We start from the raw sequence: 26,846 nt of genomic DNA, 5'->3' as shown, positions 1-26,846 counted from the left end.
TCTTTTTATTCCATGCCTATAATTTAACAAAAGCACAATTTATTGATATTAAATAGGACAATTTTAACCTAATGACGTCATACTGGATACGAAATTTAATGACGGCATTGCATGTTCTTCCAGGCATTAAAAGTGTTTATGTTACTATTGTAACAATGAAACGATTAAACTCTGAGAAAAAAGTGAAATTACTTTTTCGATTAACTCAGTGTTTTAAACGATGAGTTTATCGAGATATAATCCTCCATTATATTTAAATAAACCACCGGAAAAAATGAAATAAAAGTACTTTCGCTTCTTAGAACAACTACTAGTTTGTCGTTTACTTTACATTCGTTTACCACAGACCCTCATCCAAGTTTGAAGAACGCGAGAACTACAAAAGTAAAAGATTGACACAACTTATATAATAACAGCTGTTAGAAAACCAACCGAACAACTTACCGAGACCAGAAATCAAATGATACTGGCAATACTTATCCATTACACTAGCGCGTTCATGTTCGACATTGCAATAATCAAAAGCTTCTAATATATAAATGGTGGTAGTGAACTTGTTCTATAATACGAAGATTCGCGCATGCAATGTTTCATTAATAATTATCGCCCGAAGGTTGCAATTGTTTCAAAGTAATCAAGATAAAACACTTTACCACACAATACAATAACCACACAATATCCTTTTATCGTTGGTGGTTAAACTTTTACTTTCAGTGGACAATCACTGCCAATGTTTACATTCAAAAAACAATGCACGAACAAAATAGAAAATAAAGCATTTGATTAATCACAGTTGAGCAAATAATTCAATAGGAATATGAATGGCACCAGGATTAAACAACAATTATGTTAAAAGTCGCAAGTACACATTGATACTTATCAAACGCGACTTACAACGCCACATGGCAATAGACGAAGTTTCCATCAACATTTAAATGTCAATATAAATGTGTTGAAACGGTGTTCGTGATACCGTTTTGGACGCTTAATGAAAATAATATTTCACTGGGGATGGGTTTAAACCGGTTACCATGATTATATCTCCAACTATTGTCCCAGCTATTATACAATTGTGAGGTTTTGAATACACTGTTTTGATCGTAAAAAGACCATTTGATAATGGCTTTGAAAAGGTATGATACAATGTATTTTTTAAATACAGTACTCTGTGCTCTCGACCTTTTGGATATATTACTAATGAATATAAAACACATATGGGCAGGGCAATATATTGCAATAAAAAATAAGAAAACATGTTTCTAACACACTTGTAGAGTACTGTCAAACCGCTATGAAATTAGATGTATCTTGTTTGACAGAGTTTCCTTTGCTTTCGTCTATACATTAAGCCCCATATCTGAGCCGTTACAAGAAGACGGAGACTACCCGTTTAAAAGCTAGCGTACGGATAGATTACATCATTGCAACTTTTAACGCACGATAGTTATTTATTTATTATAGGGAAACAGTAGTGTTTTTTTAATACAATCGTAGACCTAATGTCACAAATAAGCCAATGGATTTGGCAAATATTTAACTCATATTGAAATTGGTTGCTTTCTTGTGGCGTTAGAGAAGAAAATTCCCTGACAACTTTATCTCTTTAATGACTAAGTCTTTCTGGCGGCGGGCAACGAACATAAGCTTTAGTGAATTTCAGTTTGTGCAAACGAATGCTTAAATGACTTAACACATTTTGACATTAAAAAGTATATTGCTATTTTCCATTTTGATTTCATAATTTCATAAAGTTTCATCAACCACAAAAACAGAAACAATAATAAAATGTTGCATTTGTTTTCTATTATAATATATGTGGTTACATTGTTGCCCATATCAGTACATTTTAAGATCTCAAAATGGAACAAAGGTCTTAATTGTGAGTTACACTCCTTGAATATTTCACTTATAGTAATACAATTACATTCTAACATAATTATTACTCGACAGTACTGACCTGCTGCTGACCTTTATGCATGCTGATATTATTGATGATTAATGGCGAGATTACCCGTTTTCGGAACGTCATGTGCATTCTCGGTCACCTTCATTTGGCGATAGTTGACTCTGATTGTAGTTTAAATACAGGCATAATTATTAATTTACTTGTCGCTCTATGATAAACGTACATGACAAATTTTATATTGTCCAAAAAAATCACGTGTTAGGGTTAGAATTAGGTTGTGGCACATTGCCGCCGACAAATTTAAATATTTATTTTAGTAGGCATTTCATTTTCATCTTCAACCGGATGTTTTATATACACCTTATTATTTTTTCAACTTTTAAGATTTTAACAGATTGGATTTACAAAAATGCACTAGGAATAGGAAATGCATTTTCTTTAGAAAAGTTTAAAAAAGCTATTTGAAATAATTGGAGTAATAATTTAGCGCTCGACGCTAACCCCACGGTGTCCCGGAATTCGGAGGATAACAACTTTTATGGAGGGACTCCAGAATCTCCAAATCAGGTGTTTCAAGCAGTTTATCATACCGTTTTGGCAGAAAGTTCTTTAATAACCTAAACTACATCAACTTTAATCAGAAATTAATTTATATTACAATTATTTTATTTGTAGATTATTAAGCTAAAGAAGTAATAAAAAGCACACCGTTAGTTTTGCTACTTAACTTCCAGTTTCAAATCACATCCAAATCAATCCGCTTTCTCTTTGTTTGTAAATCGTTCTTTATTATTTAAACAGACCTACATGTACGAGGTTTTAACCCCTGAAGCATGCACAATAACGATGAAATTGCCTAATCATTCAAACAATGAAAGCCTGTTATATTTAATATCTTCCATACACATGCTTTCTATGTACATTATTATGTACATCTTTAGATATGAAAATATATTGGAGTTTAAAAACTGACCAATAAGAAGCATTAATAAGAAAATAAGAAAAACGTAATACTGCATGTATATAAAACTCTATGAATTCTATCGGCTTTGACATCTTTTGTAGAATGATTTTTTGTACATTTGTTGTCAGAATTATTGATGAACATCTCAGAAAAAGGATTAACTAAACCGATATTGGCCAGGTGGTTGTTTAGGGAAATCGTTGACGTGAACGGACAACTAACGACTGATCAAGCAATGAATAGGGGAACTTATAATACAATACCAATGGAAACTTCAGATACAAGCCCCAACGCATACGTAGTAAACTCCCCTGACTAGCACACCACCTACGAAAAGGAAAACAATTTGTCTACATGTAATAACAAGTATCAATTAAAAGCGAATTTAACTGCACCTTCACGTACCTATGCAAACATGTAACTTAATTTAGCATCATCATATATTCATGCATTTCTCAAACATGCAGCTAATAACTGTTTGTCTAATTCCCATTGCTGCACTATCAACCAAGCATTGTTGCATAAAACGCGTTGCCACCTCGGGCGAGATTGCGTCATCGTGGAAAATCGCGGAGATATATAACGTCGTAGCCAACGCTGTTGTGCGCGTTATCACAGCGTCCATCTGCTGCTACCGCGTTTCCGCGTACCGTATCTATTTGGAACTATAGTAATTTATGTCACTAGTGACTATTTCTTAGAAGTTTAATTAGCATACATTCATATATATATGAATACCATCTATTTATATTGTAAATACCGCATATATAATGGTTTGAGTGAATTTACGCTGTTTGACTTGATTTGACTTAATTGAACCGTGCTCATAGAACGGATTTCACCCGAATGCGACGGTAAAGAATCTCATCAGCCAAATTTGATGTGAAAATGTGTTCCTGGAATATTGAGCGTTTGTTAAAGCATCTTTAATATGTTTATTGATACCAAAGATACCTGCGAAAAGGCTTTAACGCTTTTAGGAAGAGTTTGTACTAGAAGCTCCGTCCAGTTTAACGAGGGCATTCGAAATCAAGATTCTTGCGAATCAGGTCACTGTGGCGTCTAAAAACTTTTCCAGTTGCAAAGCATAATTTGTAAGAACAAACAACGTTTTGAGTACGAACCGAGAGATTTGTAGATTATGTGTCTAGTTTGTATAAGTTTAATAAATAAAACTGACTAGAATTATATATGTATAGGACGGAAACAAAGAAAACGCGTTCAAAAAGTGGACAGCTTCCTTAATTAGCATTAATTAACACTTCGCAACGCCGCGTACAGCGTTGACTCGACGCGGTGGAACGCGGGAAAAAATATAGAAATGAACGCGTTGGGTTATGCTTATATCGCGGGTAATAGTGAAAATTAGGTTAAAAGGAAAAAACGCGGTGATGTGTGAAATTTGCAAAAAACGTGTGATTGGTAGTGTACTCAAACATTAAAAATGTTAAAAAGTTAATATGAGTCATTTCTAAAGTTGTTTATTCAAGACAGTTAAAAATGAAATAATGTTATATATAAAACGAGATACCGCAACGTGGTATTTTAATTCTGATATTTAAAAAGGCAACATGATGTGCCTTAGATAATTCAAAACCATGTATCTACACGTGTCTGCAATATATTTTGAGGATAAAAATCGTATAGAGGTAAGGTGTCCATCTGCGAAAATGTAATTATTGGCAAATACATCTGTAATTGTGTAATTATTTTGCATCAGTATTGTTATATTCACCACTGAAGGAAGAACACCATATAAGGCCCATGAGTTTATTAGCATGTGTACGTCGCACAGCGTCGACCTAACGAGTGAATAAATGAAACCGGTATTTGAGAGGCTCTGTCTGTAAAAACTCAACATACAGTTTTTAGACAAAAGTTTTTAGACATGTGTTACAAGAAGCTGTTTGGTTAACATATACATATTTATATCTGCAACATAGTCATAGCCACATACTGCAACAAACAGTTAAGAACAATAATATTGTTAAACACGTTCTAACAATAGACGCACTGAAACTGTAAGCGAAACTATGACCATTATGGAAATTCTAAAACACAGAAATCTGACTACATAGTTAATATTTAGATCGGATACTCAAGACGCTTATATAGCGTGAATATAATTTGCATCGGGTGCGTTTGTCCGACAGTCTCTGTGGTCGAATGTGGTGTCCACATAGTCGTAGTGGCTAACATTTTCGTTCGAACGGACTTCGTTTTCTTCCATATTCAATGGTACAGTATGTTTGTTCTCGATTTTACTTGAAGACACTCCTCTCTACAAATGTAAATAAAGTGTACCTTATCAATAGAATATGAACACTACTTTGATATTCCTTGCCCTTCTTTAATAACCTAAGAAACAACACTATCGAGTACACGATTACACAGGTGTTGCAAGAAACCTCTTCGCTCTTGAATGGTTTAAAGCCATTGAAGTTTAAGCTACGATCAGTGTTACGATTATACCACGTTCTGACAACGTGAATGCTCTAAACCAATCGGAAAGCGTCATTTGTGTTGAAAGTGAGATTAATTTGAATAGTTGTTTTAAACAATAATCAATTGCAATGCCATGGATTTTACCGTTTTTTAATAAAGTAATCTTGTAATGATAAACTTAAATCGGGCATCCTGAGACAACAATATATGGTTCTTAGTCCAGAAGACATTACATTTGGTTGTTATTATTTAAAGAAATCTTACTAGATTGTGAAGGGCGGTTGCATTTACATAAGATTGAACAACATCATAAATATGAATACTTTGCTCTCTTACTGCTGTTCTTCGGCGTAGAAGCGTTTCATACACTGTTTCAAAGAATAAATATTTTTATCAATTATGTAGTTTAAGTTAGTGTTTTTTGGAATTAAAAACAAAATGAAATGTTTGTAATTTGCGAAGGGCTGGCGGCATTCCGGCACTCATCTGAATCCCAGTGTACATCAACAATTCATATATCTCACTTCATTTGTGGACATGGTGAGCGATAGTAGCCTTTGTACACAATATTCAAGTAAGGAATTATTTAATGAATTAATTCCTCTAGTTGTATTGATGATCGACCCAAGGTTCATGACACGCCGTTGCGTTTTTCTATCGAGAAATAGCGTCTACTGACTAACGTAGGTGGGAGTATTTGTGTGCTTTGTTATATGTTCTTTCTATCCTTGTGCCATTGAAACATAACACTATATTTCTTTGCAATCGGAACATCTCGACCATTTTCCATCGAAAACAACCTCGGATGTATATGGACGGTTTTCAATGTCAGAATTCTTAACATTTAACTACACTACAAGTAGATCGTGTAGTAATTTCATTTGGCAGTTAAACCGAAGGACTTTACGCTAAGGAATATATATTATCGGTACAATAAAATACTACTACTACTACTACTACTACTACTACTACTACTACTACTACTAATTTTATTATATACCGGCATACATGCGAGGTTGTTTTCTATGGAAAATGACAATTTAAATACCAATGGCATTCTTTCTGTAACAGTTAAATAAGAAGCTAGTATACCTTAGTTGGCTGAGTAAAAACAATGTCATCGGGAAGTAGACGATAACAAATAGCTCACCTTGAGTTTTGATAAACTGAATTCGATTATATTTGTCAATCAATAATATGAATATGAACAATGACCACAGAATATATATATTGTTGATATTAAAGTGTTCTTTTCAATCTGAACAATTACCATGAGGTTTGCATCGACGAATGAGAAGCACGGTAAACGTGGTTACAAGTAAAACTAGAAGTATTCCAGCTACGGCGTAAAGGACCGAATGCCACTGTTGGGTTATAACTAGTGCAGGGTTGGTTGTTGCTCCTGCAATTAGTAAACATTTGTTGTATAAGTACTCTAGCTAAGTTTGGTCATTACGTTTTTGTTATTCCTCTGTTTTGTCACAAGTCTTCATAACAGTGCTATTTTCATATTTCCAACGTGTCTATTGCCCTTTAGCATCGCAGTCATGAATTAGACTTTTGTGGATCACTATAATATTTGGATGTAAAGCAACAGGTGATGTCATGGTAATTTATGATGAGAAAGTAACAACCGATAACACAGCTAAGAGAAAAAAACTGATATTATACATTTTAAGGTAGATTTTTTTTCGTATTTCTGTCAAATGGGAGCTAACCATCTTAAATTAAGGATATGAAAAGATATGAAGAAACCATTTACGGTCGTATACATGAGATGAACGAAAGTCGACAAATATATAATATCAAGTACCTACCTGTAAAATAAACGGACTAATCTTTCTTTATATAAGATAGAAAATGATCGCATCTTGTTAGGCATGTAATAGTCCCCCAAGTCATGTCTTCAGTTATATTGTAACGCACGTTGGACACAGAACGGTAACTCCCATTTTCACCATAAGTCCAATCGTTCCTATGAACGTATCTCAAATTATCGTTGTCGCTTGACCATTCAATTATGCAAGGCGGATTCGATTCATTCGTTTCACAAGACATATTTAAGAAACAGACAGAAATATTGTTGCTATATTCATGTATTTTCTTTACGGAAATTGAAAGGTCCGACGGCGGATCTGAAAATAGAACAGAACGAACTTTTAAAATGTCCTCTTTATGATATGCCATGCAAAATATTGCGCTACTGTTTCTTTAAATGTTCAATTTAAGCCTTCTTTAAAAGCCTAACTTTAAAAACTATATGTTTATAGTACAATGTTTTTCCATTTAAATGAAGGTGATTGTATATTTATATATTTGAACGTGCATTAAATGGGAGTTCGATGCACATTAATTTAAATGTAGGTGAATTTGTTAATAAACAATGTTTACCATTGAGATTGTAAGTGCATGTTATACTAGTTCAATGAATATCAATTTGAAAATAGGTGCATTTTATAACACAAGAATGTTTACCGATTCGAAAGTAGGTGAGTTTTGTATAGTGTGTAACCACTACCAATGGAGCCGTTTTTTAAAACTGCATTCGTTATTCAATTGCATGACATGCAGGTTTAACAAAAGTAAAAAATATAGAATGCCATGAGTTCCTAACAGTTAACTATTTTAATCAACCTCGGGCCGTACCAACATAGAATAAACTTACATTTTATACTGATGTTTTTGCATCCTGACACACCTTAAACCAAAATCGTAATTGCTTTTCCTGGTGCAGCACATTTCTTTTCCATTCCAAAGCTTGTTAGTCTTTGTCACCGTTGTAGTGCTAGTAAACGTATGTGAAGATTAAATACATCGATTTGTTGAACATCTCTTAGCAAGACGTCGTCAATGCATAATTCTATTCACGGAGCTGGGATAGCATTGCGCACAGATTGAAGTAGAACTTTCTCCAAGAAGGAATGCGCGAACTGTGAGAACAGGCAGGCTACTTTTTCTGGAAGTAAAACGCAATGATTAACAGTATGAGTAATATAATTATACGATCCATTAAAGATGCACTCTTACTCCAAAATAGAATTACCACAATTAATACAATTGTTTTATTATACCAAAAAGGATGAATAAATGTAAAAAAAACAATGGTTCTTATGAGGGGTACCGAGTTTAATCTGAAAGATAAGTGCAGCAAACACGGTATTTCTACCATATGAAATGATAGTAGATCACAGTAAATCTTTTAGCATTCATCAATAATTTAATATTTTTGCGTTTTCAGCTATTAAATATACGGTCATAATCTTGGTATTAGTATTTAATATTTTCCAAAAGTTCATTGTTTAGTAAGAAGTTTGAGGTTTATCACTCAAAATTGGAGTCTTTTCTATATGTGTTTGTATTGTTTTTGAATAAGAGTGTCACTTTAATTTTAACCTCCACGCAGTTATATGTTGCATAGAATACCGCGCACTTCGTAAGGTGTTTCCAGAGCTGCATTAGAAACCTGACATGTCACATTCCGTCTTGACATTTCTTTCATTTGTTGATGGACGTTGTGGAATCAGTACAACCCTTTGTTCAATTCGCTTTCAGCAAGAAAATATGAATTATGTCCAAGTAAAAGTACGACTTGAACAGGTGCTGTTCCATTCATTGTTTTGCAATAAATATCGGACCCTGCATAAACATAAATGTCTTCTGTTGTGTTAAAGTAGGTGTACTTTGGACCAAGGACTGGTAAACTCGGTCTTTCTGAAAAACAACAACAAACAATCTACTCGTTAAAATCATTTTGCATTATACATAACCTTTCCAGTACCGATGAAAATGTTGGTTACATTGCTGGGGTGTGTTTATTATAAGCAGTCAAACATTATTACCTTTACACTTATATGACTCATGTTTTATTTTCAAGCATACATAATAAACTAATTGCCGGTATCCTCAATGAATTACAAGTAAGATACCTGAAATATAAAGCTACACAGATTCCGTACTATTATCTGAATAGCATTCTAAAATATATGATCCCTCGTCTCTTTCATTAAAGTGTAATAAAGTTAATATGTACAAATATTTAGATGATGTTTCCTCTTAGTAATGACCGCCTATGTGTAACAGTATATATTCGATGTTTTTCTTCCATAATCGTCTATGTAATGTATCCCAGTTTGACGTCGGCGCTGCGAACAACCGGGCTAAGAGGGACGAGAGCGCCACATCGTCCATAAATGTCTGTAATTTATTACGTAAAAATGTTTTGTTACAGCAAAATCAAATGTCTACCTTATGTACATTGATAGCAAAATTAATACTTAATAGAAACAATCAGGCCAAATAGAAATTAATTATCTTTATTTGTTTTATTATTTGTTTTAGTAGACTTCAAATAAAACCAAATAAAAAATCAACAAAAAGCTCGAGTGTGCTTAAAACAAATGTGCTAAAACACTTCATACTTACTATGAGTGTAACGAATAATATTTGATAATATTTGATATTTACATTTTATATTTAAGGATACTAAACGTGTTCTTATTGTTGTGTTTGTTGAACATCCGGCAAAGAAGAGAGAACTGTTGTATTCAATAAAAGCCCTCTATTTAAAAAATAATGACCCATCCTTCAAATATCTTTTAGCATGTGGCCCATTCATTGTTTGTAATTGTGTTTCACCGTCAAATTTGTATCGCCAGTCTACCTTACAATCCCAAGGGTAGAACGGATTTACTTTCAGTGTTATCTCCCTGTTCACAAAAGCTGGCCCGACCAATGATATAGTTCCATACTGGTGCCTGGCTGCACAGATGTAACCAAAAAGAGCTGAAATATCAGGTATGAGCCACAATGTACACGAAGATTGCATCCGATGAATGAATATACCTATCGTTAGTTTAATCAACGAAGAAGTAGAAGTTCGGGCTTGCAATACTTGTTTTGTCAGGAATCGACATTCAACCCGACATTAAAATAAAACAACAACATGTAAAATAATGGCAATGTCCGATGGTTGCCCACGATTACCATACACATCGATGCTAATTCTAAGTATAACAGGCTCGTCATTTAGCTCGTCTGTCACTACTGTTGAGTTTATTAGGCATTAAGGTCCTAAGACGAGTTTTTAGAACAATTTCAAAATAATTGATCAATAGCTTCTCATAGAGTAAATTTTGTATATTTAACCGATTGAGCACCTAAAGCAGTATAACACGGGTGGCTATGCCACGAGCGAAATATTCACTCTTATATAGCATTCTTAAACTGATTCAAACAACTCTTCTCTTTATTCCGTGCTTATAGTTTAACAAAATCAAAATATATTTGAAATTAAATAGGAACATTTCAACCAAATGAAGTCATTCTGCAAATGAAATTAAATGACGTCATTGCATTTTTTCCCGACATTGTGAGCATTTATGTTATTATTGTAATAATGAATGGGTTAAATCTGAGACAATATTGTTTTGTTTTTTTCGATTAACTCGCTATTTCAAACGGTGAGTTTACCGAGATATAATCCTCCATTATATTTAAATAAACCACCGGAAAGCATGAATATAAACTCCTTTCGCTCTTTACCACAACTACTAGTACTCGTCATCGTCTTTACATGTTTACCACAGGTCCTCATCCAAGTTTAAAGAACGCGGAAACTACAAAATTACAAGTTGACACAACTTATATAATATCAGTTGTTAGAAAAACAACGGAACAACTTACCGAAGCCAGAAATCAAATGATACCGACAATATTTTTCCATTACAAGTGCGCGTTTATGTACGGCACTGCAGAATCAGAGGGAGCAAATTCATAAATGGTGGTAGCCAGGAATGTGTCACCAACTAGTTCTATCATTCGAGGATTCGACTACGCAATGTCTCATTAAAAATAATCGTCTGAAGGTCGCAATTGTTTTAAAGGAGTCATACTAGTATATGTAACCACACAATACAATAACCACACAATATCATTTTATCGCTGGTGGTTGCACTTTTACTTGAAGCGGACAATGACCGGCAATAATAATTTTCGAAACATAATGCATGAGAAAAAAATTAAAGCATTTCATTAATCACGGTTGAACAAATCATGCACTGAAACTATAGGAATTCCAGCTAGATTAAACAACAACTAGATGCTTGTTAATAATCACAACTCACAACTGACAATTTTCCCACAAGACTTACAACGCCACAAGGCAAAAGACGAAGGTTAGATAACCATTTAAATGTTAAAATAAACATGTTGAAACTGTGTTCGAGTTACCGTCTTGGACGATTAGTGAATCAAATATTCACTTGGATTGGTGTTAAACCGGGTAACATAATCATATATCTAACATTTTGTCCCACTTTTTATGAACTACTCAAATATAATGTATCAGTCTATTATGAAATTGTAAGGTTTTGAATACAAATTTTGATCGTAAAAAAATACCTTTTGAAAAATGATTTTGAAAAGTAATCATCCGATGATATTTTGAAATACAATACTCAATGCTCTCGACCTTTTGGCCAGTTTACTGCAGCCAATTGTATAAAACTTGGTTAAGGTGTCTACATGTTATCTTTTGGTTAGGTTACACATTTAAATGATTTGATTGGTCAATTGTAATCATCGGATAAATATTGACCAATCAATGAACCGTTCAACAAACTTTGACCAAACCAAAGAATTATTCACTTTTATACAATCGCCCGATGATGGATATAAAAGTGGAGTACTGTCAAACCTATATAAATATGCTTATGCCTTGTTTGATTGTGTGTCCATTGCTTTGGTCTATACAGTAAACGACACATCGTATTCGTTACAAGAAGGCGAAGATTAACCGTTCAATAACTAACTAGAATGCGAATAGATTACATCTCTACACCTTTTAACGCAAACTAGCTATAAAAAGTTGACCTTTAAAACATGTGGCGACATGAGATATCTCACCCTCTTCGCTCGTAACTAAGGTGAATTGCTTGTATACTAACTATTGTAATAACTTGTGTTGTGGGTCTTGAAACTATTATCAAATATCTACGACAACGACGTTTTAAAATAAGCTCTGCATTTTTTGGAAAAAGTGTGTGTTTTATGTTTAATTCAATCGTAGACCTGAGGTAGCAAGTAAGCCAATGAATGAGGCAAATATTGATCTCAAATTGAAATTGGCTGATTTCTTGGAGTCTTAAACAAGAAACTGCAATGACATTTATATCTCTGAATGTCTAAGTCTACGGAGAGTGATGAACATTGGCTTTAGTGAATTTATGTTTGTGCACACAAATGCTAAAATGACTCAACATATGTTGGCAATAAACACCATAGCGAGGATATCTGTTTTCGGAACGTATTGTGCATTTACTTTCACCTTCATCTGGCGATGGTTGACTTTGATTTTAGCGTAAATACAGGCATTATAGTTAAGTTACATCTTGCTTAATAATGAGCGTACATGGCTACTTTTATGTTGTCCAAAAGTGTACACATGTTAGGGTAAGAGTTACGTATTGGGGCTGCTGACTAATTTAAATATTTATTTAAGTTGGCGCAGCATTTATTTCTTCTACTACAGTGTATATAAAACCACAACTGTTTGTTTTTTTACCATATTTTTTTCAGGAAATTTAAAAACAATAGGAAATGCACTTGATTTAAAAAGGTTTAAAATGAAAGTTATAAAAATAGTAAGAGGAGTTCAACACTACCGGTGTCCCGGGAGTCTGAGGACAACAACGGCAGCTGTTTCCGACAGGTCAACATACCTTTTTGGCAGAACGTTATATAATAATCCAAACTACATGTTAATTTCAATCAATTTCATTTCATTCTGAAATTGATTGACAATCGAAAAGGTTTTGATTATTCACCTTAAGAGATATCAAAATGCCGCTGTCCGTTTTACTAGTCTACTTACGGATTCAAATCACTTTTAAATCGATCTGCTTATTTGGATGAAGACAGATCTGCATACACTTTAACCTCACAAGCATGCAAATTCATGATGAAATACTAAAACATGCACACAATGAGAGTCTGTTGAGTGTTCACTATGTTTCGTGAACATGATTCGTGATCATAGCATTAGGATTCTAAGTCTTTTGTGTTTTTTGTTGAAAGCAGCTTTATACAAACAGTTCTAAAAATATTAAACTGAATACTTTTAGAGCTGTTCTACCACATACAACGTCATATAAATTGATAATAAATAGAACAATTTTAACCCAATGACGTCGTACTGGAAACGAAATTTAATGACGACATTGGATGTTCTTCCCGGCACTGAAAGTGTTGATGTTACTATTGTAACAATGAAACAATTAAACTCTGAAAAAATAGTGAAACTATGTTTCGATTGGTAACTTGACAATTCGGCACCAAACGAATTCGGCATAGTCAATTTGGCACCAACACATTCGGCACCCAGTCGACTCGGCACCACAAAGCATAGTCAATTCGGCACATAATTCAAATTATCTCAACTTTTCTCACTTTCATTCACAGTTAAATAGAAAAAAATTCTTCAGATATAACTGAAAATCAGTCTGACTGAATATATATGCACACAAAAAACAGTCAGAAAGTTGCCACGCGACCCCCATGTGTTTCTACAGATAATAATCTCAACACACAACAAATAACTCTGTAATAAATTAATTACGTTAAATCTGTTTATTTAAAATATGTTTTTAGTAGTTCATGAAGATATTCGATTTAAGTATTCTATGCATACGGAATAGGAAAGCAATTTGTCAATAAAATGATTAAAGTTTAAATAATAATTATATTCCTTTCCATGTAAATGAATTTAGGTTTAAAATCAACTTTAACGAGTTCATTTTTTATAAAAATCACTTAAATTGGGTATTATACCATAGCATCTTTATTTTCATTTTTGCAAAATACTTTCATGTTTTTTGTTTGATTTTGTTTTTAACAGCGAAAGTTTCAGCATAAAGTTTTAATGTTAACATTTTTATTATGTCACGTATATTGTTTGTTATCTCGAACATTCCTTTTGAATTCAGTATAAAAAAACCGGATTTAAATGCTTTTAAAATATTTGTATCCGTACTTAAAATTAAGAATACGGTACGGTATATCAATGACAATGAATACAGAAATAAGAATTGAAAAAAAAATAAAAAATAAAGTAGCTCTATAAATATTTCCGGGAACAATTATTATTCTTGAATAACATTTAAACCCTTACAGTAATGATTAATAACATGAGCAAAAATTAAAATAAAACGGTGCCGAATTATCTTGGTATCCAGTCGGATGGTGCCGAATTGGCGGTGCCGAATTAACTTAGTGCCGAAAATGTATGTATGCCGAATTCGTTTGGTGCCGAATTGTCCGGAAACCAAAATGAAATAAAACTAATTTCGCTTTTTACTACAACTACTAGTACTCGTCGTCTTCTTTATATGTTCACCACAGGTCCTCATCCAAGTTTAAAGAACGCAAGAACTACAAAATTACGGCAATGCAAGCATTAGAGGCATCAAATTCATAAATGGTGGTAGCGAGGAATGTGTCACCAACTAGTTCTATCATACGAGGATTCGACTCCGCAATGTTACATTGAAAATAATCGTCCGAAGGTCGTAATTGTTTTAAAGGAGTCACAATAGTATGTGTAGCCACACAATACAATAACCACACAATACAATAACCACACAATATCATTCTATCGCTGGGAGTTGCACTTTAATTTTAAAGCGGACAATGACCGGCAATGATAAGTTTCGAAACACAATGCAGGTGAAAAATATTAAAGCATTTCATTAATCACGGTTGAACAAATCATGAAATGAAACTATAGGAATTCTAGCTGGATTAAACAACAACCAACTAGATGTATGTTAATAATCACAAGTAACAACTGACACTTTTCCCACGAAACTTACAACGCCACAAGGCAAAAGACGAAGATTCCATAACCATTTAAATGTTAATATAAATTTGTTAAAACTGTGTTTAAGTTACCCTTCGGACGATTTGTGAATCAAATATTTCACTTGGGATTGTGTTAAACCGGTTAACATAATAATATATCTAAGTTTTGTCCCAGCTTTTATGAATTACTCAAATAAAATGTGTCAGTCTATTATAAAAATGTAAGGTTTTGAATACAATATTTTAATCGTAACATATTCACATTGAAAAATGATTTTGAAAAGTAATTATCCGATGGGTTTTTGAAATACAAAACTCTATGCTCTCGACCTTTAGGCCAGTTTACTGCAGCCAATTGTATAAAAAATGGTTAAGGTGTCTACATCTTTTGGTAGGGTTACACATTATAATAATTTGATTGGTTATTAGTAATTATAGGTTAAATATTGACCAATCAATGAACCGTTCAACTAACTTTGACCAAACCAAAGAATTATTCACTTTTATACAATCGGCTGGTGATGGATATAAAAAAGTACTGTCAAACCTATATAAATTTACTTATGCCTTGTTTGATTGTGTGTCCATTGGTCTATATATTAAACGATACATCGGATTCGCTACATGAAGGCGAAGATTAACCGTTCAATAACTAGTATGCGGATAGATTTCATCTCTGTAACTTTTAATGCACACTAGCTACTTAAAGTTGACCTTTACAACATGTGACACTACGCTCGTAACTGAGGTGAATTGCTTGTATATTATTGTAAAAACTTGTGTTGTTGGTCCTGAAACAATTATCAAATATTTACGATAACGTCGTAGATCTAATGTAAAAGTAAGCCAATAAATGAGGCAAATATTTATTTCAAATTGAACTTGGTTGATTTCTTGCAGTCTTAAACAAGAAACTGCAATGGCAACTATATCCCTGAATGTCTGACTCTTTCCTACGGAGGGTGATGAACATTAGCTTTAAGTTTGTGCACACGTATGATAGTGTGACTTAACACATGTTGGCATTAAAAACTATATTACTGTTTTCCATTTTAATTTCACATTTACATATAGCATCATCAACCATATGTGATAGCCTTGTTGCCCCTATCAGTGCTTTTAAAGATCTCAAAATGGAATAGAGGTGTTATCCCTTATGTGGTTTACACTCCTTGAATTATTCACTGACAGTAATACAATAACAATCTTACATAATTATTACCCGACAGCACTACCCAGATGCTGACCTTTATGCATACGTCGAGGATATTCGTTTCGGAACGTCTTGTGAAATCTGGGTCACCTTCATATGGCGACGGTTGACTTTGATTTAAGTTTAAATACATGCATAATTGTTAATTTTAATGTCTCTTAATAATCAACGTACTTGACTACTTACTTTTATATTGACCAAAAACAATACATGTTAGTGTTAGATGTGGTGGCACACTGTGGATGCTGCTGACTCATTTAAATATTTATTTTAGTAGGCGTATCATATTTTTCTTCCATCGCATGTTATATATACACCACAATTGAATTTTTTATAGATTTAACAGATTGGCTTTCAGGAAATTTGATAACAATAAGAAATGCACTTGAAATAAAAGTTATGAAAAATAATTAAAGTAGCTCAGATTTCAAAACTACCAGTGTCCCGGGTCTCTGAGGACAACAACGTCAGGTGTTTCCGACAGGTCAACATACTTTTTTTGGCAAAAAGGTATGTAATAATCCAAAATACATGTTACTTTCAATCAGAAATTGATTAACGGTTGAAAAAGTTTTTTTTATTATTCAGCTTAAGAGGTATTAAAAGGCACACTGTTCGTTTTACTAGTCTTCTTCCGGTTTCAAATCACATTCAAATCGATCTGCATCCTCTTCGCTTGTAATTAATATTTGGATGAAAACAGGTCTGCATACACTAAGTGCTCACTATGATTCGGATTCTAAGACTTTTGTGTGTGTTTTTAATTTTTAAAGCAGCTTTATACGTACTTTTCTAAAATATTAAACTGAATACTTTAAGAGCCCTTCTACCACATACAACGTAATGTAAAATTATTATTTCGGAAAACAGCTTATACAAACATATAAAACAAACGCAAATTCAACTGATTTCAAGAAGAGCCAGTTGATTTCAGGTGGTGATGTATCTTTGGGATCCCTTGGGAATATAGTAAGTGTCGACCCTGAAGTCAAATAACAATATTATTATTGTCGTAATATAATTCATGGAGTTGTATTTAGCTGACATTAACTGATTAAACATATTTGGTACATTTCTAATATGTTTTCAATTGCAAGTGTGATCATGAAACATTTTTTTTTTTAATTGAGTTTGAAAATAGAGTTATTGAACGGATCTCCAATAAAATGTAGTAGAAATACTTGCGAACAAATTGTTGTCATGAAGTATGTGTTAACCACGTGATAGGTGACGTCATAATGCTACGTTGGATAGCAATATTTCGCTTAGCATCAGGGCAAAGGTAACTTTTTTATTTATTCATTAATTTTAATGAAACATGGTACAGTCTACCCTGCTTACGGTGCCCTACCTCCGGTATTTATCAGAGTTTGATTAGGGGTTTAGTTTTTCCAAACACTTCGACAAACCTGTTCAGAATTTACTTTTTGACAGTTCTATGTCAGACGGCCTTTTGTGTCATATATTGCAAATCAACATTTTATGTTTCAAAGCATAAAAGTGAAAGTTTTGTTTTACAATCATTGAACGTGCAAGAATCAAAGTGATTTTAGATAAATACTACGTCGGAAGGCTATAATGCAAAACTTCTATAGCTTAAATCCAGCTATTTTTGACAAAAGTGATCACTGCGTTTGAGATTTGGCTTGTGTCTATTGTTTCCATTGGCATTGTATGATAAGTTCCCCTGCTCATTGCTTGATCAGTTGATAGTTGTCCGTCAACGATTACATTATTGAACAACTTGGCCAATATCGGTTTAGCTGGTCCTTTTTAGAGTTATTCATGACGAACTCCGACAGCGGAACGTTCAGAAAATCATTCTATAAAAGGTGTCCAAGCAGACGGAATTCATAAAGATTTATATACATGCAGTTTAAGCGTTTTTGTTTTATGAATTGGTCAGTTTTCAAAATCTTATGTATTTTATATTTTTCAATATATTTTATCATCACCATCGTCATTCATCATCATCATCATCATCATCATCATCATCATCATCATCATCATCATCAGCAGCAGCAGCAGCAGCAGCAGCAGCAGCAGCATCATCATCATCATCATCATCATCATCATCATCATCATCATCATCATCATCATCATCATCATCATCATCACCATCATCATCATCACGTGATATGCGTGACTCCAGCAAAATGAAGTAACCGCTGTTGGAGCTTGCAACAAGGCAAGTAGCCAAACAGGATTACAACGAAGGCAGAGTTAATTATGCTTCTTTCCGAATTGTTTTACTTACACAAATAAGTGGTAGAATAAGATTTAACAATTTGGAAGATTATATATGTTTAATGAGAACAATATTTAATTAGGAGAAAAAATATAAATAAAGGCATCAACTTCTGACTGGGGGATTGTTTGAGCAATGTGTGGAAATAAACAATGGCAAGAATAATAATTTTCAGAATGAAAGGGGAAGGAACCAAATCGCATAAAAATGCTATTTTTCGTCAAGACATTACACATAGAAGAGTTAATGATGGAGGTTCGAGATAAATATTAAAAACAATGATGTCCATTAAAGTACTGGATATGGAAAAATGTGCTGTTGTTTCAGATATTGATGAACGCAACATTTTTGGATATGTTCGGATAGCAATTCATCACATAACAATATACATGAAAACTATTGATCTTGTTATTGGTATTGTGTCAGCAGGTCCCGTAAAATATAAATCAACATTTTAGAAAGTATTAACTTATTATATTTTATATGTATTGTTACCATAAGTGTTTCAATTTTACGTTTAAAAGTGATTTCAAGTGGCTGATTTTTTCCCGCGTTATTGTGACGGTTACAGTCGGGTCTTACCATTTTCAGAATATGTAAGAAAGAATTATTAAAAGGTTTTCTTAAATGAAATGAAGTGTTGTTTTAACAATTCTTGAATGATATAATGAACTATTGGTGTAAATATAATTAATAAATTGTGGGTTTGATGTCATTATCGAGGATATGAGCGCAATTCAAACTCCACACACTTTGACAAGCCCAATTGCGTTCATACCCCAATAATGACATCAACCCCGCAATTCATTCCTTAAAACATACAAAAGCGATCATCTCTATCAATACTAAAACATCGACCAATTTCAATATGGAGTTCATGACAAGAGGTTCTAAATCTAGCCAATGAATGTCGTACAGGAAACGGTAAACTGAACCGAACTTTTATAGATTTAAATCTGAGATCGTATTTCATTTCAATCGTGATCATTTAAACAACAATATCTTCACTCGTGGCTTCGATTGCGGTTTAAGCAACTTAATGATGCAACATTAATTATAAAAACAGTTTTAAACCTGAATTATTTCCCTTTTGTGATAAATTATAAGAATAATGAATATAGCGTATGTCTGCAGATGAAACCTTCTTTTCTTTACAATGATGTAACATCAGTTCAACTCATTGTCAAGTCCAGAGCATGACTTCCGGTACGCAAGTTAAACAATTGTGGACTGAAACGGTGAACAACACATAACTTCCTGATGGAAATTTTATGAAAGGTCTGTGTCTAAAATAATAAGTAACAAGTGTAACACAATTTCCAATGGATACGACCAAACAAAATCACTCGTATCATTAAATAAATAACTTTGCGGAGATATGCCACGACATTGGATGCTTATTTGTGCTCAACTTGCCGTAATCACTTCAGGTATGTTGCATAAGTAAAACCCTCTTAATCATATTAATTCTTATATTAAACAAAAACTACTACTACTACTTCTACAACTACTATTAAAACTCCTCCTCCTCCTCCTCCTCCTCCTCCTCCTACTACTACTACTACTATTACTACTACTACTACTACTACTACAACTACTACTACTACTACAACTACTACTACTACTACTACTACTACTACTACTACTACTACTACTACTACTACTACTACTGCTGCTGCTGCTGCTGCTACTACTACTACTACTACTACTACTACTACTACTACTACTACTACTACTACTACTACTACTACTACTACTACTACTACTACTACTACTACCACTACTACTACTACTACTACTACTACTACTACTACTACTACTACTACTACTACTACTACTACTACTACTACTACTACTACTACTACTACTACTACTACTACCAATACTACTACTACTACTACTACTACTGCTGCTATTACAAAATGTACTACTAAAGGTAAGAACCAGTGACATAACTGTTTTTATTTTAGATGTATTGTGCAGTGGATAATTCTGGAAACTAACATTTTAAGGGGTGCAAGTCCGTATTTCTTTTTATAAAAGAGACATAATTTGTGATAAATGCGTCTTGCTGACAGAGAAAGCAAGTAGGCCAACATAGCTTCGCATTGAGAACAGGTGCCGAAACTAACTTAGTAGCCACACAGACTTTTCTTCTACAACTACTACTACTACTACTACTACTACTACTACTACTACTACTACTACTACTACTACTACTACTACTACTACTACTACTACTACTACTACTACTACTTCAACTGCGTACCAATTCTTTTTCTATGCGAATTAATGTTTATGCTAAAAGAAATAGAAAAAGCAATGTAACGTTTATTTCCTTTTTATATTCGTTTTATTTTTAGATTCATACGTTTATGAATGTTCAGATAATTTTGGATGCTTAATTGCTTTAGCCTTATAGTGTCCAACTTGTTAATTAACTATATGATTTTTCATAATAATACTTAATTATAGTATTTACAGGTTTACCCGTTATTGAGTGTGACATGTGTATTTGTAATTTGTTTGTTACTTCTATATCAGCTCTTGTTGACTACGTCTGTGACGCCGAGAACAAGTATGGAACTATATCAGTGGTAGGACCCGCCTTTGTGAACAGGGAGGTAACACTGAAAGCGACACCGTTCTACCCTTGGGGATGTAAGGTAGAATGGAGATACATAATGGAAGGTGGTACACAATTACAAACAATGCAAAGGACTAATGTTACAACATATTCGGAGGATGGGTCATTCTTTTTAAAATGGTGGCCTTCAATTGAGTACAACAAATCTGAATTCTACGCCGGATGTTCAACAAACGAAACGATAAGAACAAGCATGGTACATATACATATGAAAGGTAAACTGTTTTAAGGCGGAAACCCAAGTGTTAAAATTACTGATATAAAGAATGTGTGTTGTATTTTTGTTTCCTCCTGGTTTGTTATTGGGGTTTTATTTTTTGAAGTCTTCTTACACAAATATGGTAGGTTGTTTGCCACCGTTGCCTATCCATGTAGTTTCGCATGTACTCATATTGTTTTCTGGGCCCGTATTCACCTACACCTGTTTTTATTACCTTCTTTTTATTTGAATGAAATAAACTCGTAAATTATAATAAGCTTAAAATGTGAAAAGTACGTGGATTGTTGTCTTATTATACAGTTCACACTAATTTATTTAAATTATGTTACAATTGTTTACAGTTGTTTGTGGTTATGGGCCCTGGGCAATCACAAAAAAATATCACTTTTTTCTGACATTTACGTTAATATATATTAAGTTATAATCAACAGATATTGTTGGAACATGTGGAGCTCTCGTGATTCTCAGCCCGGTTGTTCCCGGCACCGGCGTCGAACTTGGAACTTCCGTCTGACTTTTCTATACAGCACCAAACATACATGGGACGAACATGGAAAAACAAATTTAAGGAGGACATAGAGCTACGAGCAGGGTCTTACGAAGAGCAAAAAGTTTCTGATTATTTATACATATTTCCGATATTTATTGCAACACTTACAATGGAACTGATCCTATACAAATAGTACTTTTACTGGGCCATGATTCATTTGTTCTTGTTGAAAGAAAACGGAACAAAGGGTTGTACCGATTCCGTAACGTCCATCAACATATAGATGGATTGTCAAGACGGAATGTGCCATGTCAGGTTGCTAATGCAGCCCTCGAAACACCTTACGAAGTGCACGGAATTTTATGTAACGTGGGTTAGGAAATACGATACTTATAATGATAAGCTATGAGTTGTTATTTTGTGGAGGTTAAAATCATTAGATATTGTATTATATTGAATGCTTCTTATTTATTGTGTTTCAAGTCTAGGAAGGCAACCTGCCCGTGCCTATAATCCTGCATACAATGATGGAGAAAGTACGTCAAAAGTTTGTGAAGTGCGCAATGCTATCCTTGCTCCGGCAATAGAAATACACGTTGATAAAATAGTATTAGCTGTTAAATTATTGTGTTTCAATTCCAGAAGAAGGTAACCTGCCCGAGCTAATAGTTCCTAAATTCCTTGATGGAGAAGGTTCAACAACAATATGTGAAGTGCGTAATGCTTTTCCCGCTCCGGAAATAGAAATACACGTTGACAATGTATTACTAGCTGACGCTCAACAAACCGATTCATTTAACCGATCATCTCATACGATTACAAGTTTAGCAAAGGTGACAAAGGCTAACAAAACGTGGAATGGAAAACAAATGTGCTGCACCAACAAAATCAAATATGATATTGGTTTAAACGATAAGACCGTCTGCAAACACATTAATATGAAATGTAAGTTTAAGAGCGTATAACTTGTGTAAAACACGCGTAATAATGAAGTATAGTAATGCTAAATGAGGAAATGCATAACAAACTAAACCCCATGGTAAATGTTTGTATTATTTGAAGATATAATCGTGAAGGGTAGTAATGTTAAACGAGATATTGCATAACAAATTAACCCCCTTGGTAAATGGTTGTACTATTGAAAGATACATACTTAATGCAACTGTCATTGAGTGTGCATCATTAACTTATATTTACATGATATATTTGTATACTCTGAATCGAAAACAGTCAAAGAGTTTATCCTGTTTTGTTTTTAGATCCGCCGTCGGACCTTTCGATGTCCATAGACAAAATACATGAATATACCAACAGTGTTCATGTCTATTTATTTAACATGTCTTGTGAAACGAATGAATCAAATCCACCTTGCACAATTGAATGGGCAAGTGTGACCGATAACTTGCAGTACGTTCGACGAAACAACTGGACAAATGGTGACAGTGGGAGGTACCGTTCTGTTTCCAATGTGCTTTTAAGTGTTTCTAAAGACATGCCTGGAAATATTACATGTGCAACAAGATGCGATCATTTCAAATCTCATTTGAATACAACTTATACAGTATCTTTTCAAGGTATGCACTCAGTAATATATATTTGTCGCCTTTCGTTCTCATTCTTAATCAAACAAGACTGTTGTTTTGTATGTCCAGTCTTCTTTCGAAGGGATCCGTATTGCAAATGTACTTATATATTATAATATCTTTCATTCAAGGTGGTTTTCCACAGGAATACGATAAAGGCAATCTTAAAATGTATAATAAGTGATATTTTCTCTTAACTATGTATTCATTTTACTCAGTAGCTTTCTAAACAATTTCTACACTTCATTTCAGGTGACCCGACTTTGAATTTGAACACGACATCACCTGTTCATTTATATCCGACTCTTACAGTGACCGTCAGATGTCTTGTGGATGATAACGATGATAAAGGACAATGGACGCTTTGGTGGGAAGATGAAAATAGCACTGTAATGAAGACCTGTAACAAAACAGACGAATGCCTGTTAACACTTCATTATGCGAGAGATGGCGAAAATATATACACTTGCAACGCTTGGAAATCAAATGAGCTTCTGAAATATTCCTTGACCGTGATAAGAACAACAGCAGATGGTTCGTAATTAACAGCTGAAATATTGGTTACATTTTAAGTGGATGAAATGCATTTGATGTTGTTTTTTTTTAAGATATTACGATTTTACTTTAAAAACATGATATTGCAGGTCGTCAATCCCACGAAACTGACATTCATACATTCCGATTTCCTGTCATCAATGTACTTATCGGAGCAGGTGTTATAGGTGGACTCTGCATCCTGTTTGTTATTGGAGGTAAGGATTATATTTCCTGAATACCATAATCTTCTACAATATTAAACTGCATGCAATTTAATTTTCTGCACGAGGGACAGGGTGTTCAGTTTTGAAAGGGTCCATAAATGTTTGTACGAGAGTATTCAGAATGAGTATACATAATTATAATACTTTCAAATAATTCAACTTTCACAAACTATTTCTTTTACCTACATAGACTCTTATAACAAACTTATTTAGAACTAATGTTGAATATATGTCTCATATGAGCTTATATCTTTTTCAGGATGTATGCTTCTTAAACGGCAAAAGATCGACGTAATTAACACAGTAGAAATGTATGTATCAATTGTAATTTTGATTAAGTTATATAGTGATATGAAATCTCAGACATCTGTTGAATGTTATACTAGTTTAATATATTTAAATTGTTGATGTATAATGAAATGTATACAGCAAAGTCTTTCCGATAACACAGAACTTCGTTTGGGCTTATAAAAGTATTATCATATGAACTATTCAACAACTAAAAAAATAATTTTTACTTTCTTTTCCAGTGTTGAAAACCACAGCGGTAATTTTTTTTCTTTAAGTTTACTTTAACGTTCATTTGTAAGTCCTTTACACGTCATTTGAACATTCCATCATGTACTGTATATATATATATATACTTTAACAATATAACGCTTTCGGTGTTTTTTGTTTCCTGGAAATTCTAGCTTTGGATCAAGTTAACAAATTTATCGATTTTTATAAAATAGTTATCAAAAGTCATTTACAATTGCAAAGACAGTCATTCGGAATCATAACCAGCTTTATTCTCTTTGTTCTGGTCCTCTATACAATAACAGAATATACTTCCTTCCAAATGGACTTTTATAAATTATAGTCAGTAATGATTACCTAAACCATAGACAACTTTTTTTATTTTTTGTCTTGGAAAGAGCACATTTTTGCGTTAATATGCAAACCAATGATATAGGATTGCTGACAAAAAATCAGATGGTAGATTTTCATATTTCTGTTCAAAACTAATGTTTAATGGCTCAAACCGTTACTAATGGTTTCGAAAAATGCATAAAACATCAATTTTTAAACTTATATATAAAAATATGCGATCTGATTTTTGTCAGCAGTCTTTTATCACTGGTTTCCATGGGTTTTTGCAAAAATTGTCAAAAACAGACACCTCGTCGGACAATGGAGTGCTACACATATCAACGGAAGGAGTCCAGTACGCAGTCGTGCAGAGGCAGGCGGCCACACAGAGGATTGAAACGCAGGTAACTCACTTCACCTTGCGAGATAATTAATGCAATGCAAATGACAAAACACTAGTACAAAGTAGCTTGACCAGAACAGTAAGGCGTGCTGAGTAGCCAACTACAATAAGTATTACACTTATTGAGAACACCCTTATTGAACACAGTTAAGCAGGTGTGCAATCTACCATAAGGTATCGACCATTCTTGTCTTCAAATTTATAAACTATGAAATATGATGTCATGCAAGTTTAATACAAAGATCCTTTCCATAAGTGATTCGAAATCGGTAATACTAATATGCTTACTGATCGTGTCCTATGGAAACGTAGTGCAATGCCCTATTTTCCAGAACCCACAGGATGATGAATGCCTCAAATACGCCGAATTGGACATCAAATTCCTACAGGCAGCCAACGCCCGAGTCCCGTCAAGGAAAAAGAATACGCCGACGGAGTATGCTGACATTGAGTTCTTTTCGACACAGGGACCTGTTGTTGAACATCCTGGGTACCATTATGCATCAGTGTAGATGTAGATCAAAAGATCAAAGCATATAACCCGAACATACCACCTTATTGTCATGTTTCTATATTGTATTTCATATGTATGATTTTTATATAATCAATTGTACCAATAGTGTTAAGTCTAGTTTTACTGTTATTATTATTCATTGAAGTATGTATTTCCTCAGTCATACAAATGTTCGATATAGTTTACACCTTAGTCATGCCACTCCTTATCATAAAAATGTTTGCAATTTGGTAGTTTTATTTTGCTGTTGTTCCATATGATCTTTTGATTTTATATATGGTAATGCCCAAGATTATGTTTTAAGAAAAGGCATTTTATCGGATTAACTCTCACTCACTCACTCGCTCACTCGCTCACTCACTCACTCACTCACTCACTCACCACTCACTCACTCACTCACTCACTCACTCACTCACTCACTCACACTCACTCACTCACTCACTCACTCACTCACTCACTCACTCACTCACTCACTCACTCACTCACTCACTCACTTTTACTTACTTGCAGGCTCGTTTTATTTTGATGTTGAGACCTCGTAATTCGGGTTACCCCATTTCCAAGTTAACCATTTCGCTGTTTGTTTCGATGCGGTGACCAAATCATTTACTTATAAACGACAATTTGATATGTATATTAGATGGCAACCATTATGTATGTGTGTATGTTGTTCATGAAGTGGAATGTTTGAAAAGGTTTTTAATCAAATAACATTACATTATGTTTGGCCTTTCTGCTTGTCATT

General features: G+C 33.7%; 1 protein-coding gene across 2 annotated transcripts; it reads left to right on the top strand.

Annotated features, from left to right (window-relative positions):
- The first annotated feature begins 19,911 nt into the window (after nt 1-19,911).
- On the top strand, nt 19,912-26,452 carry LOC128203641 (uncharacterized). 2 transcript variants are annotated; one of them, XM_052905145.1, is made up of 10 exons: nt 19,912-20,061; nt 21,176-21,493; nt 22,631-22,933; nt 23,248-23,562; nt 23,824-24,105; nt 24,216-24,323; nt 24,592-24,643; nt 24,863-24,879; nt 25,491-25,588; nt 25,920-26,452. In XM_052905145.1, the coding sequence occupies exons 1-10, from the start codon at nt 20,010-20,012 to the stop codon at nt 26,097-26,099; spliced, it is 1,725 nt and encodes a 574-aa protein (XP_052761105.1). In that variant the 5' UTR covers nt 19,912-20,009; the 3' UTR covers nt 26,100-26,452. The 2 variants fall into 2 exon arrangements, with proteins under 2 accessions (XP_052761105.1, XP_052761106.1); XM_052905146.1 differs by having other exon boundaries at nt 25,442-25,588; nt 25,920-26,055.
- Nucleotides 26,453-26,846: the final 394 nt, after the last annotated feature.

Source organism: Mya arenaria, chromosome 9 (assembly GCF_026914265.1).
Source record: "Mya arenaria isolate MELC-2E11 chromosome 9, ASM2691426v1".
In the NCBI taxonomy this organism is placed as follows: domain Eukaryota; kingdom Metazoa; phylum Mollusca; class Bivalvia; order Myida; family Myidae; genus Mya; species Mya arenaria.
The sequence above is the reverse complement of the archived record's forward strand: the minus strand, read 5'-3'. Positions and strand labels throughout refer to the sequence as shown.

Bases quoted from the DNA above. Each gene is read 5' to 3' on its own strand.
- LOC128203641 (XM_052905145.1), top strand. From the start codon at position 20,010: ATGCCACGACATTGGATGCTTATTTGTGCTCAACTTGCCGTAATCACT. The intron at 20,062-21,175 runs GTATGTTGCATA...CTTCTATATCAG, and splicing joins ACTTGCCGTAATCACTTCAG to CTCTTGTTGACTACGTCTGT. The intron at 25,589-25,919 runs GTAACTCACTTC...CCTATTTTCCAG, and splicing joins CACAGAGGATTGAAACGCAG to AACCCACAGGATGATGAATG.